Consider the following 16,316-nt stretch of genomic DNA (forward strand, 5'->3'; position numbering starts at 1 on the left):
AGTGGTGAGGTGTGCTGTAGGTGTGATAGAGGAGTTTAAGGTGGAGGTGGGACTGTATCAGGGATAAGGTCTGAGGCCCTTCATGTTTGCAGTGGTGATGGACAGGCTGACAGATGATGTTAGACTGGAATCCCCGTAGATGTTCGCAGATGACATTGTGAACTGCAGTGAAAGCAGGGAGCAAGCGGAGGGACATTTAGAAAGGTGGAGGCATGCGCCTGAAAGGAAAGGAATGAAGTTTAGCCGGAATCAGAATATTCTGTATGTGCATGAATGAGACAGGTGGAGAAGGAAGAGTGAGGCTACAGGGAGAAGAGATAGCGAGGGTGGAGGGCTTTAAATACTTGGGGTCAACAGTCCAGAGCAATGGTGAGTGTGGTAAGGAAGTGAAGAAATGGATCTAAGCAGGTTGGAATGGGTGGAGGAACGTGTCAGGTGTGTTATGTGACAAAAGAGTCTGCTAGGATGAAGGGCAAAGACAAGCAGCCAGCCATGCTGTATGCCTTAGAGGCAATGTCACTGAAGAAATGACAGGAAACAAAGCTGGAGGTGGCGGAAACTGGAGTTCAAGCAGTGACCAGGTTGGATAGGATTAGAAATGAGCTCATCAGAGGCACAGCCAAGGTTGGATCTTTTGGCCGGTAAACATAAAGACAATCGGCCTGTTTTTGTGCTGATTTTGGCCCTACCCGACCAAGCACGCCAAACGGCAGACAATCATGTCTCATAAGATTATACTAAGGTCTGATGTGTGTTAAGAGTGGATTCGTCCTGATTTCAGGGTCCGAAACAGGTCAGGGCCGAATCTTAAATAATGAAGGAGTTCTATATTTACAACCAAAACTCTTATTGTGTGTGGGGAACGCCGACTTTTCCCTAGTCATGACGCAGAGAATGGTGACATTGAACAGAATGTAGCCAATCAAAGAAGCACCCAAGTCTGATGAACATGGCAGTGACCGGAAATAAAAACAAAAATGTCTTACCGATGTCCATCCATTTTCTGAGCTGCTTCTCCTCACTAGGGTCGCGGGCGTGCTTGAGCTATCATCGGGCAGGAGGCGGGGTACACCCTGAACTGGTTGCCAGCCAATCGCAGGGCACATATAAAAAAACAACCATTTGCACTCACATTCACACCTACAGGCCATTTAGAGTCGTCAATTAACCTACGATGCATGTTTTGAGGATGTGGGAGGAAACCAGAGTGCACGGAGAAAACCCATGCAGGCATGGGGAGAACATGCAAACTCCGCACAGGCGGAGTGTGAGGCAGACGCTCTAACCAGTTTTCCCACCGTGCCGGTCTTACCTGATGTCGTTTTATGTATAAAACTTAGTAAGAAGCATTTTCCAATCAAGTCGTTTTTTTGAGAACATCGCCATTTACAAGCTCCAGCAACCTTTGGGAACACTCAGGACACATCGGCGCATATCTGGAAGTGTTTCTTCTTCTTAGGTTTTGTGAGATTTTGTGTAATCACGCGAGACTTTGAGATCGGTGATGCAATCGAATCTTTATGTGTGTGGTCTGCTGTGTTGAGATTCTTGGAGCACACCAGAAACATGACGACCAAAATTGTTGAATGCCCCAAAAAATATTTTAAGAGTTGGAAAATCATTTTGTGTACCAGGACTTAGAGAGAGAAGACTTTGATGGTTTGGACACGTCTACAGGAGAGATATTGAGTATATTGGTAGAAGAATAATGAGGATGGCGCTGACAGGCAGGAGAGCAGTGTTCATTTTGGTGATGAAGACATTTTCATCATTGTTATAGTCAACAACCTTTTTTTCTGACTAAAACAAGATGATGACAACATAAAAATGTACATTTTTGAGGACCAAGACAATTATCAAGTGTATTGACATTTTTGTCAACAAATAAAAATAAGACTGAAATGCCTGCCAATTACGAGATCCAAATCATCACTAATTTTGTTTGAAGAGGCAGGAGAAGTTGACAAGAGAACCAATCAGAACAACATGTTAAGGATGTAACGCAAGAGCCAGTTTGAGATTGAATCCAGCTGCCACGAGTTGCCGCAAGCATAGAGCTATATAAACATAAACTAACTCCATACATTATCTATGGCCGCTAGTGCATTAAAATGCATGTTTAGAAACACAACCAACTGGAAGCGACAATTACAGTCCAGTCATCCTGAAACCCACACACAGGTGCACGTTAAGTAATTGAAAATACGATTTGTATCTATTTTGTGTCCAAGTCTGTGTGGGAGACATAAATAACCGGTATGGAAAAGGGATTGATACGTTAGATCCATGTCTGTGTGTGGATTCCAAACCTTACTGTTCCTTAACACATTCATAGGGCTTTCATTCCATCTTGGTCAGTTGTTCCAAACATTTTGTACATTTTGTAAAAATACTTACTCTCCGGTGAAATTTAAAGAAAAACGCATACAAACTAGGCGGCACGGTGGACGACTGGTTAGCACATCTGACTCACAGTTCTGAGGACCGGGGTTCAAATCCCGTTCCCGCCTGTGTGAAGTTTGCATGTTCTCCCCGTGCCTGTGTGGGTTTTCTCCGGGTACTCCGGTTTCCTCACACATCCCAAAAACATGTATGGTAGGTTAATTGAAAACTCTAAAATTGCCCATAGGTGTGAATGTGAGTGCGAATGGTTGTTTATATGTGCCCTACGATTGGCTGGCGACCAGTTGAGGGTGTACCCCACCTCTCGCCCGAAGATAGCTGGGATAGGCTCCAGCACGCCTGCGACCCTAGTAAGGATAAGCGGAAGAGAAAATGGATGGATGCATCCAAACTAATCGGGCGAAGCTTCACCATGACAATGACCCAAAACACACTGCCAACACAACAAAGGACTTCATCAGGGGGGAAAAGACTTGGCTAGTCTTAGAGAAGCCAAGTCAATCACAGGACCTTAACCCAATAGAGCATGCATTTTACCTTGTGAAGAGGAGACTGAAAGGAGAAACTCCCAGAAACAAACAAGAACTGAAAGAGGCTGCAGTAAAGGCCTGGAAAAGCATTTCAAATGAAGAATGCAACAGTCTGGTGAAGTCAATCAGTCGTAGGCTTGATGCAGTTATTGCAAGTAAGTGTTATGCCACCAAATATTAAATGTTATTCACTTTGACTTAATTTAATCATGTCTGTTCCAATACTATTGCTCACTTAAAAACTGGGTGGCTTCAAACAAAAGGTACTCTCTCCTGAGTTGTTAAACACATCTACAAACCCAAATGTTTTCAGTATACAACAAAAACAAAGGAATTGACCTTGCCGTTCCAATACTTTTGGAGGGGACTGTAACTGTAAACAATTGTATGTTTGTGGTCCATGTTTCAAGTATCTTTAAACAGTTGTATGATTCTTGTTCCACATAACTGTAAACATCTATCCATCCAGCCATCCATTTTCAACACCGCTTATCCTCACAGACACGGGCGACCATTCACACTCACATTCATACCATCAACTGAGTGGGAACTGAACCCACGCTGCCCGCACCAAAGTCAGGCGAGTGTACCATTACACCATCAGTGACCAACTGTAAACAATTGGATATTTCTAATACTTGTTCCATGTAGCTGTAAACGTGTGTGTGTGTGTGTGTGTGTGTGTGTGTGTGTGTGTGTGTGTGTGTGTAATCCTTGTTCCACGTAACTGCAAAACAATTGTATGTTTGTGATCCTTGTTCAACATAACTGGAAACAATTGTATATTTGTGATCTTTGTTCCACATAACTGGAAACAATTGTATGTCTGTGTTCCTTCTTCCAAGTAACTGGAAACAATTGTATATTTGTGATCTTTGTTCCACATAACTGTAAAAAAAATTGTTTCTGATCCTTGTTCCACGTAACTGCAAACAGTTGTATGTTTGTTATCCATGTTTCTAAGTATCTTTAAATAGTTGTGTTTACTATTCTTGTTCCACATAACTGTAAAAAAAAATGTACGTTTGTGTTCCAAGTAACTGTTAACAATTGTATAGTTGTGATTCTTGTTCAACGTAACTGGAAACAATTGTATGTTTGTAATCCTTGTTCCACGTAACTATAAAAATTTTGTATGATTGGGATCACGAGGCAGTTCCCATTTAGTCTAAGGCCCTGTTACCTCCAAAAAGTGACCAATTGCGTGTAATTCAATTGGCCTTTGGCAGAGGTATTTGCACTGCATTTTTGTGGCAGACAGATGCGGGACAAAGGCACTGTTCCCGCTTTTTCCGCCGCGTTCATTGGAGAAGGCACAGTCCCGTCACACGTCAGGAAAATCCATCGAAAAAGCTCCACCATAATTCCCTTCCCTTTTTCACGGCGCGGGTATTTTGGTCCCTTGGACTCATAATCGGCTTCCCACTGGTAATTTAAAAGCCAGCGGAATGTGGGAATGATTGTCAGAGGCGGGGGAAAAAAGATACGGTGGCGAATGGCGTAGGACGCATTTGCGCAGTGACCGCATGCGCTGGAGTCGCCTACTATTCTCGACGCAGGCATGCCGCACATTTACCGCAGCAAGAACCGTTTTGTCCCTCTTTTTCGTTTACAGCATGCTGCATTGGAAACGATGCCACCTGTCAGCCTGACAGCTTATTCGGCAACCCAAAAACACTTGGATGGATTGACCAGGTTATCACATTAATAATTTGTTATGAAGTGGATTTATAAAATTATCATATCTTGTCATGAGTGGATTTACAAGGTTGTCATATCTATTATGTTGTCACCAGTGTTGGGAAGATTACTTTGGAAATGTAGTGGGTTGCAATTACAACCTGTTAACCTGTTGAAAATGTAAAAGTAGTGTAACTATTTCAATTACCTGTACTTTCTCTAAGTCATATAACTCATTGCATTTCATTAACAATTTTGATTACTTTTCATAATTTTGAATGAATGCATCAACAGAACCCTTGGATGTTTCCACTAACAAAAGTGGATTAAAACCATAGATCATTATTTTTGATACATTACATATTTGTTCTTTACACAAATAATACACTGATAACAAAAAATGAATGAAATTTTTTTTTTAAATGTGTTTGTTGCGTAAAGCATGTGGAAAACCACCATACGGTACCAGGTTGACCCAATGACAAATGAGCACAATTTGGACAATATCGTTTCCTATGACAAGCCAGATAAGTGAATGTTCCAGAAAAAAAAAAGTCCCAAATTATAACGATGCAAATGTTCAAAAGGCAGGCTACTTACGTTGTTATCATGTCGCCATTTTCATAAAGTAGATTTACAAGATTATTATATGTTGTAATGAAGTTGATTTATGAAGTTGTCTTACCAATTATGTTGTCACAAAGTGAACTTACGAGGTTATCATATTGAATTCTTTTCATTCAGTGGAATTACAAGGTTGTCATTTGCATACAAAGTCATAAAGTGGATTTAGAAGGCTATCATATTGATACATTTTCATCGAGTGGTTTTACAAGATTATCTATCGTATGTTGTCATGAAGTGATTACATCTATTATGTTGTCACAAAGTGGACTTATGTGGTTATCATATTGATATGTTTTCACAAAGTGGAATTACAAGGTTGTCATATCGCGATGCTGTCATGAAGTAGACTGGCAAGGGTTTCACATTCATTGCCGTGTCATAAAGTGGATTTATGTGTTTGTCATATTAATTAATGCATTGTGTTGTAAACAAGTGGCGGTTATCACATCTATTATCATGAAATGGAATTATGAGGTTGTCATAGCTCTATTATGTCATCATTAAGTGGACTTACAAGGTTATTATCGAAATCATGTTGTCTCAAAGTGGAGTCACAACGTTATCATATCGATGCTGTCATAAAGTGGACCTACATGCTTATCGTATTGATAGGTTGTCTTACAAGATTATCATATTTTGTCATGAAGTGGATTTACAAATTTATCAGATGTTGTCATAAAGTGGATTTCTGAGTTTATCATATCTATTATGTTGAAATAAAGTGGATTCACGAGGTTATCGTAATTGATATGTTGCCATTGTGGACCCACAAAAAGTGTCATAGGTGAAGCAAAACGTTACAGATGTTTTCATGGAAATTGTGAAGATGAAAAAAAACAAAACAAGAAAGGAGTCTTGAAGTTAGTGATTGCAAGTGGCCTGTAATTTGGAGTGCGTGGGTTCAAGCCTCTTATTTTCTGACCGCGACTTCATTGGTCGCTCAAAGGCGAAGACAGAGGCCTGGTCCACCAAAACCCTTTTTGGGTTTGTGCACAGCCCTGAGGGCTAACTAACCTCAGTGGTCGCCATGAGGAGGACACCTGCCCACCATATGGAATGCATCTGTTTGTGCAACCACCCACATGGACAGCATATGAGCTAAACAAGTGCGCTTTTCCCTGAAACACACTATAACAACGTTTTCATATCTATTATGTCATTAAGTGGAATTGCCAAGTTCGTTGACTTTGGATCACAAAAACTTTGATACAAACTTGGAAATACGCATTTACATCAAGACGTGTCAATTTAGATTATAGATAACGAAACATGTGAGAACAAATTTAGATAAAAACCTGAGCGTGAATTTAGATGAGATAGAATTTAGATTAAAAACTTCCATCCATCCATCCATCCATCCATTTTCTGAGCCCCTTCTCCTCACTAGGGTCGCGGGCGTGCTGGAGCCTATCCTGAACTGGTTGCCAGCCAATCGCAGGATTAAAAACTTGTAAGTCCATATTTACATACCAAAGATTTGTGAGGGAGTGTCAATTTAGATACACTTTTAAGCACAAATTTAGATAACAAAGAGTTGCAAGTGCAAATTTAGATGCCAAAACTTGTGAACTTAGATTTTTTTTACAAGTGTGCATTTAGATAACAAAGACTTGTGAGCATGAATTTAGACTAGAACTTGTGTGTGTGAAAAGATTGTATAAATTTAGGCTTATACATTTTAAAAGCTTGTACCTTTAGACTTGTGAGCGTGACTCTTGATTAAAAACTTCAATTTAGATAAAAAAAACTTTACTTTGGACAGCAAAAATGAGCACCTATTTTCTATTTACTGTAAGTGAATTTCAGTGAAAACCTTGGAAATCAAATTCAGATAAAAGAAACTTGAATTTAGAGTGTGAATTGAGAAAGCAAAACCGCGCGTCAATTTATATGATAAAAACTTAACCCTTAAAAACTATATCAAAAAACATCCATCCATCCATTTTCTGAGCCGCTCATGCTCACAAGGGTCGCGGCCGTGCTGGAGCCTATCCCAGCAATCTTCAGGCGAGAGGGGGGGTTCACCTTGAACCGGTCGCCAGCCAATTGCAGGGCGCATACAAACAAAACAACCATTCGCACTCACATTCACACCTACGTGCAATTTAGAGTCGTCAATTAACCTACCATGCATGTTTTTGGGATGTGGGAGGAAACCGGAGTGCCCGGAGAAAACCCACGCAGGCACAGGGAGAACATGCAAACTCCACACAGGCGAAGCCGGATTTGAAACCAGATCCTCAGAACTGTGAGGCAGATGTGCTAACCAGTTGACCACCGTGCTAAACAAAAAAAACAAAGAAAATTGTGAAATTTGATCATGAAAAACCAATTTAGAAAATTATATAAATATTCACAAATGTATCTAACAAAAGCTTGTGAATTTAGATACAAAAATGTATAAATTGAGATAAAAATGACTTTTGGTCTTAGACCAAAACTTTTAATCATAAGCGAATTTTGATCACATCTTTTTTCAAATTTAGATAGCAAAACTTTGTGAGTGTGAATTTAGATTTTAAAAATTTTAAATTTAGAATACTCAAACTTAACTTGTGAACACTAATATATAATTGAAAATGATCTAAGCACTAATTTTGATTGAAAACGTGTGAATTTAGGTAAGCAAGATAATGACTTGTAAGTAGCAAAATTTTGTAAACATCTTCTTCTTTTCCTTTCGGCTTGTCCCGTTAGGGGATTGGATCAATTCAATTTAGATAACAAGAACTAGGACCAAATTTGGATCAAAAAAGACCTTTGGGCTTAAATTCAGTCAAATATCAGCAATTTTTGATCATATTTTTTAACTTAGAGAACAAACATTTGTGAGTGCAAATTTAGATTAAAAAACTATTATATTACAAAAATGTAACTTGCAAGCACTATTAGATTACAAACTCATGAATTTAGACAACAAAAGCACGTTAACGCAAATTTAGCTTGTGAATTCATATGACAGTCGTGAGCTTTGTTTTCGATTAAAAACTTGTTAATTTAGATAAAAATAACATTTAAGGTCCTGTCAATAACCAGTTATGTTAATGTATTTTTATAGTTTCCTTTTCACCACCACATTGAGTGTAAACATCAAAGAAACACATTTGAGTATTTGTATGTAAAAATACGTTTTGCTGTTTTTGTGAGTGCGCGTGAAAGGAAGATAAAACGGTTGGCAACCACAGTGCAGAGAGCAACGAGGTCCTTTTGAAGCATCCATTTTTTTCCCCCGCATTTTTTGTCTCTGCTGCCAAGACATCTGTCTACTGACACACCCTGTAATTACCAATGCCCGGATAAAAATGGCCTCCCATTATTTCCACACTCCCGGCGAGCGCACACAAGCCGAATACTTTCGATAAAGTCATTGAAATACTTGATTTTTTTTTTTTTCCGCATGACCGAAACAATGCAAACCGCATTCTTGGATTTGTTTGTAGATGTAAAAAATAAAACTTGGTTGTACAGTCATGTGGAGGCTAACACAACATTGTGTTGACAAAAGACACACACTGGATTTTAGTGTCCTTTGCCGAGAGAGCTAGCCTCCTCTCGGCTGTAAGAGGCTGCCCTAGTTTAGATAACAAAAAGTTGTGTGCATGAATTTTGATAACAAACGTAGATTTAGATAAGACTTGTGAGTGTTATTTTAGGGGGAAAAGTGTTCATTTAGATACCCAGGTTTAGATAACAAAATGTTAAGAGTGTGAATTTAAATAACAAATGCGTCCAATTTCAGATAACAAAAACCAGTGACCATAAGTGTAGATAACTAAAAGTTGTGAATTTAAATGACAGACGTGAGGGTGATTTTACATAAAAGCTTGTTAATTTAGATGTCCAAGTTTAGATAAAGTTTTGAGTGTGAATTTTAAGTTTTACAAAAACTTCTGAGCAGTAATTTAGATAACAAAAAGGTGTGCCTGCAAAAATCTTGTAAATTCAGATAAACAAAATTTGTAAATTTAGGTAAAAGCATCACCGAGAAATACATACACTTGTGGACATTAATTTACATAAAACGTGATACGAGATTAAAATTTAGCTGCCCAAGTTTAGATTACAAAAATGTGTAAGTGTGAACTTAGAAAACAAGCATCTAAATTCAGATAACAAAAAGTGGTGAGCACAAATTTAGATAACAAAAAGTTGTGAATTTAGATAAGACTTGTGAGCGTGATTTTAAAGAGTGTGACTTTAGATAACAAAAACTTCCAAGTGTGAATTTAGATAAGCATCCATCCATTTTCTACCGCTTATCCGGTCGCGGGGGCATTTGCTTTAGCAGGGACGAGTTTGAATTTAGAAAATAAAAACTTGTGAGCGCATAGAGAAAACAAAACTTTGTAAATTCTGAAACAAAACTTGGGAATTTAGATAACAACAACAAATAAATTGTGAATCAAATGGAGTATTTAGCATGAATTTAGATGGAATGTGTGACTACGAATTTAGATGATAAAAACTTGAGCCTGCAAATTTAGATAACACAATCTTGTGAATTCCGATAACCACAACTTGATGAATTTAGATAACAAAATCATAGATGTGACTTACAGAGACTTATGAAACATGAATTTAGATGGAACGTGTGTTTGTTAATTTTGATAAAAATAAAAATAACAAACGTTATAGAGAAGAAGAGAAGAAACATTTTATAAAAATAAAAATTACAAGAAACGTAACTTTATTAGGGTGAATTTAGTAACTTGTAAGTCCAACTTTAGAGAAGAAATGTGTAACTCCAGATAAGAAAAACTTATGAGCACAAAAGTAGGTAAGAAAAAGTTTTGGAATTTATATAACAGGCTGGAGCATGATTTTAGAATATTTTTTTTTTGTTTATTTCGGTAAGAAAAACTTATGATCTTAGCTAACAAATACAAATACAAAAATGTGTAAGTGCAAACTTAGATCACAATCTTATTCATTCAGATCACCAAAACTTAAAAAATCAAAAATGTAAAGTTGGATAACAAAAGACTTTTTTGGGGAATTTTAGATTACGTGAATTTAGGTGAAGCAAACTTGTGCGCAGTGCAAATTTAGATCACAAAACTTGTGAAGTAAGATAAAGAAGTGAGCGTGAATTGAGACGACAAAAGCAGAAATTTAGAAAACATTGACAAAAAGTAGCTTTTCAAGCATGTGAATGTGTTCTTTTTGGGTGGTAATACAAGTGTAAATGTGTATTTATTTTGTATGATGTTCATTTTCGAGCATGTCATCCATTCCGCAGGCCGAGTGTGTGAAGCGACTTCCAAGTGAAATAATCATCTGGCACCACCGCCGAGTTTGACCCCTCCGCCCCCTAACCCCCCCCCCCCCCCCCCCCCCCCCCCCCCACACACACACACACACACTCACACACACACTCTGTCCATCCCCGGTGCAAACAATGGTGCAGTGTGAGGGCGCCGTGCAGGTGTCTGACGCTCAGCATTTCGCAGTTGGAGCACAATTCAATTACAGTTTTTATATCATATTTTTTTAATCGATATTATTATTACTATAAGAAATAATCAAATAATTTAAACATTCTTGTATTCTACATTAACTGACAGGAATTAGTAGTAAACACACAATATTTTTTAAACAAACTATATTTACATAAAAAATAATTTTGAATGTAGTTTTTATGTAATATTAAATAAAAAATATTGAAATGTTAGCATAATAATTACTGAAAACAAAACAAAAAACAAATATATACACACATACAGATATTGATATATATAATATTGTATATAATGATCACACTGATCAAGCCTGATATTCAAAGTTTTTGTCATGTTAATTTCAAAATTGTATCAAAATTTAGGTTTGTCTTATCTAAATTTACAAGTTTGATCTAAATTTACAAGTTTTAATCTAAATTCATACTCACAACTTTTCATCTTAACTCACACTCAGTAGTCTGTTACCTAAATTCACGTTTTGTTATCTAAATTCATTTTTTGTCATCTAAGTTTGTGTTATGTATAAAATCATACATATCTAAATTCCCAAGTTATTGTTATTTAAATTTGTGCTCACAACTTTTTGTTATGTAAATTCACAAATTGTGATATAAATTCATGCTCAAGTTTTTGTTATCCAAATTCACGAGATTTTATCTAAAATCACATCCATACGCTTTTTTTCTCAATTCACACCTTTGCATGTACAACAAGTTTTCATTATCTAAACGCGCAAGTTTTTAACAAAAATCTTGTTCACAAGTCTGTAATCTGAATTCATTTTTGTTTTCTAAATTTGTACGCAGATAAGTTTTTTGTTATCTTAATGGACACCCATTGTGTTATTTTAATTCCCACTCACAAGTCAGCAGTGTTCAATTTTCAGTGTTTGTTTGCGATGTTCAAAGCGGGCAGGGACCTTTCCTTTTCTCTCTCGTTTTGGTTTACGTAACCTTCATCTTGAAGGTCACAGCCCCGTGGCGTGTAAGACGAGCGGCCATCTTGTATTGGGTGTCACAAAGAGCAGGAAATCCACCTGGGATCTTCGCCTCAGGAGGGGGGTGTAGGTTGGGGGTGGGGGTCTCTCTGTGAGGTCACTGCACCTGTTTGGGTTAATTGCTGTCAGGTGACGTAAGGCCTGTTGGGGGGGGGGGGGGGGGGGGGGGTGACACACACACTTCAACCTGTTGTTATGGTTTGCAGACCTCAGCCAAGGCTGCGCTTTTATTTGAGGGTCGGTGGGGGTGCAGGGGTTGTTATTTTATTGTCAGGTTATACTGCTAGGCATGAATTTAGTTAACAAAAAGTTTGTAAGCTTGACTGGATAACAAAATATTAAGTGTATGAATGGGATAGACCTGTGAGCAAGAATGTAGATAACAAACACTTGAGTACCAACTTCGATACATTGTGAAATTAGTTAATAAAAATGTGTGATTGCGAATTTAGATTGCAAAAAACTTTCTATATAAAATCCCCAAACACCCCCACAACACCCGAAAGACATGCTGAAAACAGCCCCAAAGGCAACCTCAAACACCCTCATAATCCCCAACTTTTATAGATTTTTTTTTCTCATCTTTATTTTGGGATTTTTTTTTTAAATGTTTTTTACGGGAGCGATTACCACGTGGAAGCCGGTGCATATCCCACCCTCGCCATCACATCTGCCGATCGCGTCACAGAGCCCCGCGACATCATCCGTCCGTCTGCCTCCAGACGTTTAAAACAGATGCTAGCTATCAGCTCAGCACACGAACGCACGTACAGACGCTGCCCAGCCGCTCCCGTCTTGAAAAGCAATCAAAGATGATTGAGAAGGATGGGAGTCAACGTTGTCCTGAGGAGCTCGAAACGCCATAAAACATGGAGGGCGTACAAGTCTGAACTATTATCTCATTACATTTTTGTGAGGAGGTCTTATATAATAATAATCATACTATATATTTATTAGTGTAATCAAATAATTGTATGTTTTGTTTTGTTTTGTTTTGTTTTTTACCTTTGAAACCTAAACCCCGACTTGAAACCCTAACCCTGTTTTGAAACACAAACTTGAAATCCCAACCCTTGTTTCAAACCCTAACCAAGACTTGGAACCCTAATTTGAAACCCTAACTCTTGTTTGAAGCCCAGGCTTGAAACCCGAACATGAAGCCCCCAACCTTATTTGAAGCCCTAATTTCAAAGACAAAGTCAGCCGCTGAGAACTAGAGTGGGCTAATTTTACTGGGAAAAGCCCAGTCATGTTCTCAGTGGCTCAGTTAGAAACCCCAACCCTTGTTTGAAACCCTAACTTAAAACCCTATACAAGGGCTCACCAAGCTTTTTGAAACTGAGAGCTACTTGTCAGGTACTGATTAATGCGAAGGGCTACCAGTTTGACGCACAGTCGTGTCAATTTAGATTATTTATGTGAAGACACTGATCATGTTAATGTTTTCTCAATTATTATCAACAAAGATTTAACAAGTTAGAAAATGGCTAAATATCAATATGCAGCACTTTATTTATAGAGTGTTTGCGTTTTCAAATGACCACTTTGACAACATTCCAAGGAAATCACAATGTCCTATCAGTGGTGAGCAAATTATTATTATTATTTTTTTTAGAACAGGCACATGTGCAACTCAGGTGGTTGGTCCTTGGGGGCTACCTGGCCCCACCATGTTGGTTAACCCCTCCCCTAAACCTTGTTTGAACCTCTAATTCAGGTTTGAAACAAGAATTTGAAAGCCAAAAACTTGAAACCGTGTCCCTGACTTGAAACCGTACCCCTTGTTTGAAGCCCCACCGTGGACTTGAACCCCTTTCCGTAATCCCCGGTCTGGGTCTATGACAGCATCAGTAAATGTGTATTCGGAACTTGGCCAAAAGACTCTTGAAGAGTTTGCGTCCATTTGAAGGACGTTTCCGTCCCCATTTTGTCGACCGATGCACCCGCTGGTGTTACGGTCTTGTGGGTGTATCGGAATGAATGAAAGGATCTTTTTTCGGCGTCCATCAGGATATTCCACCGTGGGCCCACGCGGGCGACGCTGGCGCTGGCGGTGGGAGCGGGAGTCTTGACCTTGCAGGGTTCCTCTCACATGTGATTAGTAACACAGACACTTCTTTTTTTTGTCTTTTTTTCCTCCCATTTTTTCCTTTTTCCTTTTCTCCCACATCTATTAGTTTTTGTCCTTTTCTTTTCCCATCTTTTGTCCTTTTTCATTTTCTTCTCCCGTATCTCTTCTTTTTTGTACTTTTCCTATCCCGTATTTCTTTTTCTTTTGTCTTTACGCCCCCCTTTTTTTTCTTTTTTGTCATTTTCTCCTCCCATCTTATTTGTGTCACTTTCTTCTCCCGTACTTTGTTCTTTTCCTTCTCCCGCATTTTTGTCTTTTTCCCTCTTTTCCCATGTTTCGCTTGTCTTTTTTCTTCTTTTAATCTGTTGCTTCTCCCGTCTTTTTTCCTTTTTTCTTTTCATGTATTTCTTCTTTTTTCTCCTCTTCTTCTTTCTTTTTCATTTCTTCTCCCATCTTTCGTCTTCATATTTCCTTTTCTTGTCCTGTCCTTCTTTCAACCATTACTTCTCCCCTTTCCCCTTTTGATATTGTCTTCTCTCATCTTCCTCTTTTGTTCTTTTCTTGTCCTGCGTCTCCGCAGTCGCTGATCTTCATGCGCGATGCTAACACTCTCGGACAGGAAGTGTCTGGCTATATCGACTACGCCCACAGACTGCAGACGCAGGACTTTGCGCCATATTTCAGCGGGAGAAAGAAGCTGGTGCCAGGACCCTCGGATTTATGGTGAGTCCTCCTTGGACGCGGCTCTGGGGTCCGCAGAGGCTGGTGGGTGGTGGAGAAGGAAATCTTATTAGTTGGGATTAAATGTGAGGAGAAGTTGAAATGAACTCTACCGTGAAGGCCTCGACAGGGACGACACTGAGAACTGAGAGCTGTTCCTAATAATTTGACCCTCTTCGTAGCCTACTAAAGTAAAATATTTCTTGAAACTCAAATTTTAAACCCTCCTTTGAAAACTAAAGAACCCTATCTTAGTGGCCTGGAGACTATTTAGCGACCTATTGGCGACTTGAGCCTCCGCTAGTTGCGGAGGTGACGTCTCCTGGTGTCTCTCCTGGAGACAAGCTGGGTTGCCAAGGAGTCGTGGTGAAATCAAACATTTGATTTCATTGGGGACCTTTTGGAGACTCGTGTATACGCTCACTATAGACTGCGATCCCTCATCACCAAAATTGATGTTGATATCTCTACCTAGCCCACTTCCACCTTTGAAAATATCAGAACGATTGCACCAATATTTTAGATTTTATGGACGTATTGTGGTTACGGTTTCCCTCAGAGGGCCATCGTGACTGCAAAACAATGTAAATGTTTAATTAGCTCATCATATTATTACATACTATATACACAACAAATTGATGGATAACTAAGTCAGAGGTCAAGGATAATTGTTTGTTCAGTTATTGTTGAAGTTACTGTAAAAAGGAGTTTGGTAACCAAAAAAATGCTTATACAATAGCTTAACATTTATTACATATGACAACAGATTTTTACAAAAATCATGGAGTTGACATGATTTTCTTTCGCGCGCCACGTAAAATGATGTGTTGGGCCGTGTTACAAACCACACCCTGGCTTGAAGCACTAACTATGTCCTGAAACCCTAACATTTGTCTGAAACCCTATTCCAGGGTGGAAACTCGAATTTCAACCCTTTCTTTGAAACCCTAACCCTTTCTTGGAACTGGATTTTACACTTTGAAATTTGTATGAAACCTAAACACCGATTTGAAATCCTACTTTGAAACCCTAAACCTGTCTTGAAACCCTACTTTGAAATCCTAAACCTGTCTTTAAACCATACTTTGAAACCTTAGCCCTGTCCTAGATTCCAGGTTTGAAACCCTAACATTTGTATGAAACCTAAACACTCATTTGAAGTCTCTTTAAACCCTGATTTGAAACCCAAACACTGACTTGAAACCTTTACCGTTTATCGAAACCTTCATTTGAAAGCCAAACCCTAAACCGAATCCTCGTTTGAAACCCTAACACTGGCTTGAAACTCTACTCCGAAACCCAAACCTTGTGTGTCGATCTGTACAAGTTCTTTTAATGGAGTCCCATGTGAGTTCATGTTGAGTTCATGGTTGTTTTACATAGTAAAAGCAAAGGAGCACTCGTGTCTCAGCGTGACGTGGTTACCTCATCATGGCTCTCTGCTCTTTTCATTCAAGGAGCTGTGGCAGGTTGCTCGCTTGCACGGCGAGGTCACAGAGTCGTCTGCTTCCAATTTGGTGCTGGGGCACGGCGAGCATTAAAGCTAAGCTGCAGCTAAATAATAAGCGCATGAAACCAAAGAACGGCTCCCATTGCTAAATAAACCCGCCCAAATTTTACAGCCCGCCACTGGATACCTGCTAGGTCGTAGAACCCTACAATGGAACCAAACACACATTTGTTTCAACACCCCCAAAAAACAGCCCCAAATCACCCTAAAAACATCCTAAGGCACCAGTACAAATACCTCCATACCTCTTTAAAACATCCCCAACGGTCTTTCAAATATACAGAAGACACCCCGCAACGTTCCCAGAAAACACCCCCAA

At 39.0% G+C, this 16,316-nt stretch overlaps 1 protein-coding gene across 5 annotated transcripts in view; it reads left to right on the plus strand.

Moving 5' to 3' along the window:
- Positions 1 to 16,316, plus strand: part of cfap299 (cilia and flagella associated protein 299) — an 87,171-nt gene that overhangs the window by 56,545 nt on the left and 14,310 nt on the right. For 4 of the 5 annotated variants that reach the window (XR_009787637.1, XM_061766892.1, XM_061766893.1 and 1 more), the window contains one exon: positions 14,348 to 14,490. Coding sequence is in view for 4 of the 5 variants with exons in the window: in XM_061766892.1 (XP_061622876.1) it covers positions 14,348 to 14,490 (143 nt within the window). In the remaining variant the exon portion in view is untranslated. Of the gene's footprint in view, positions 1 to 13,873; positions 14,491 to 16,316 lie in introns of those variants that run through there. The other variant, XM_061766894.1, reaches the window with a different exon arrangement.

The sequence above is a fragment of the Phyllopteryx taeniolatus genome, chromosome 3, assembly GCF_024500385.1.
Source record: "Phyllopteryx taeniolatus isolate TA_2022b chromosome 3, UOR_Ptae_1.2, whole genome shotgun sequence".
In the NCBI taxonomy this organism is placed as follows: Eukaryota; Metazoa; Chordata; class Actinopteri; order Syngnathiformes; family Syngnathidae; genus Phyllopteryx; species Phyllopteryx taeniolatus.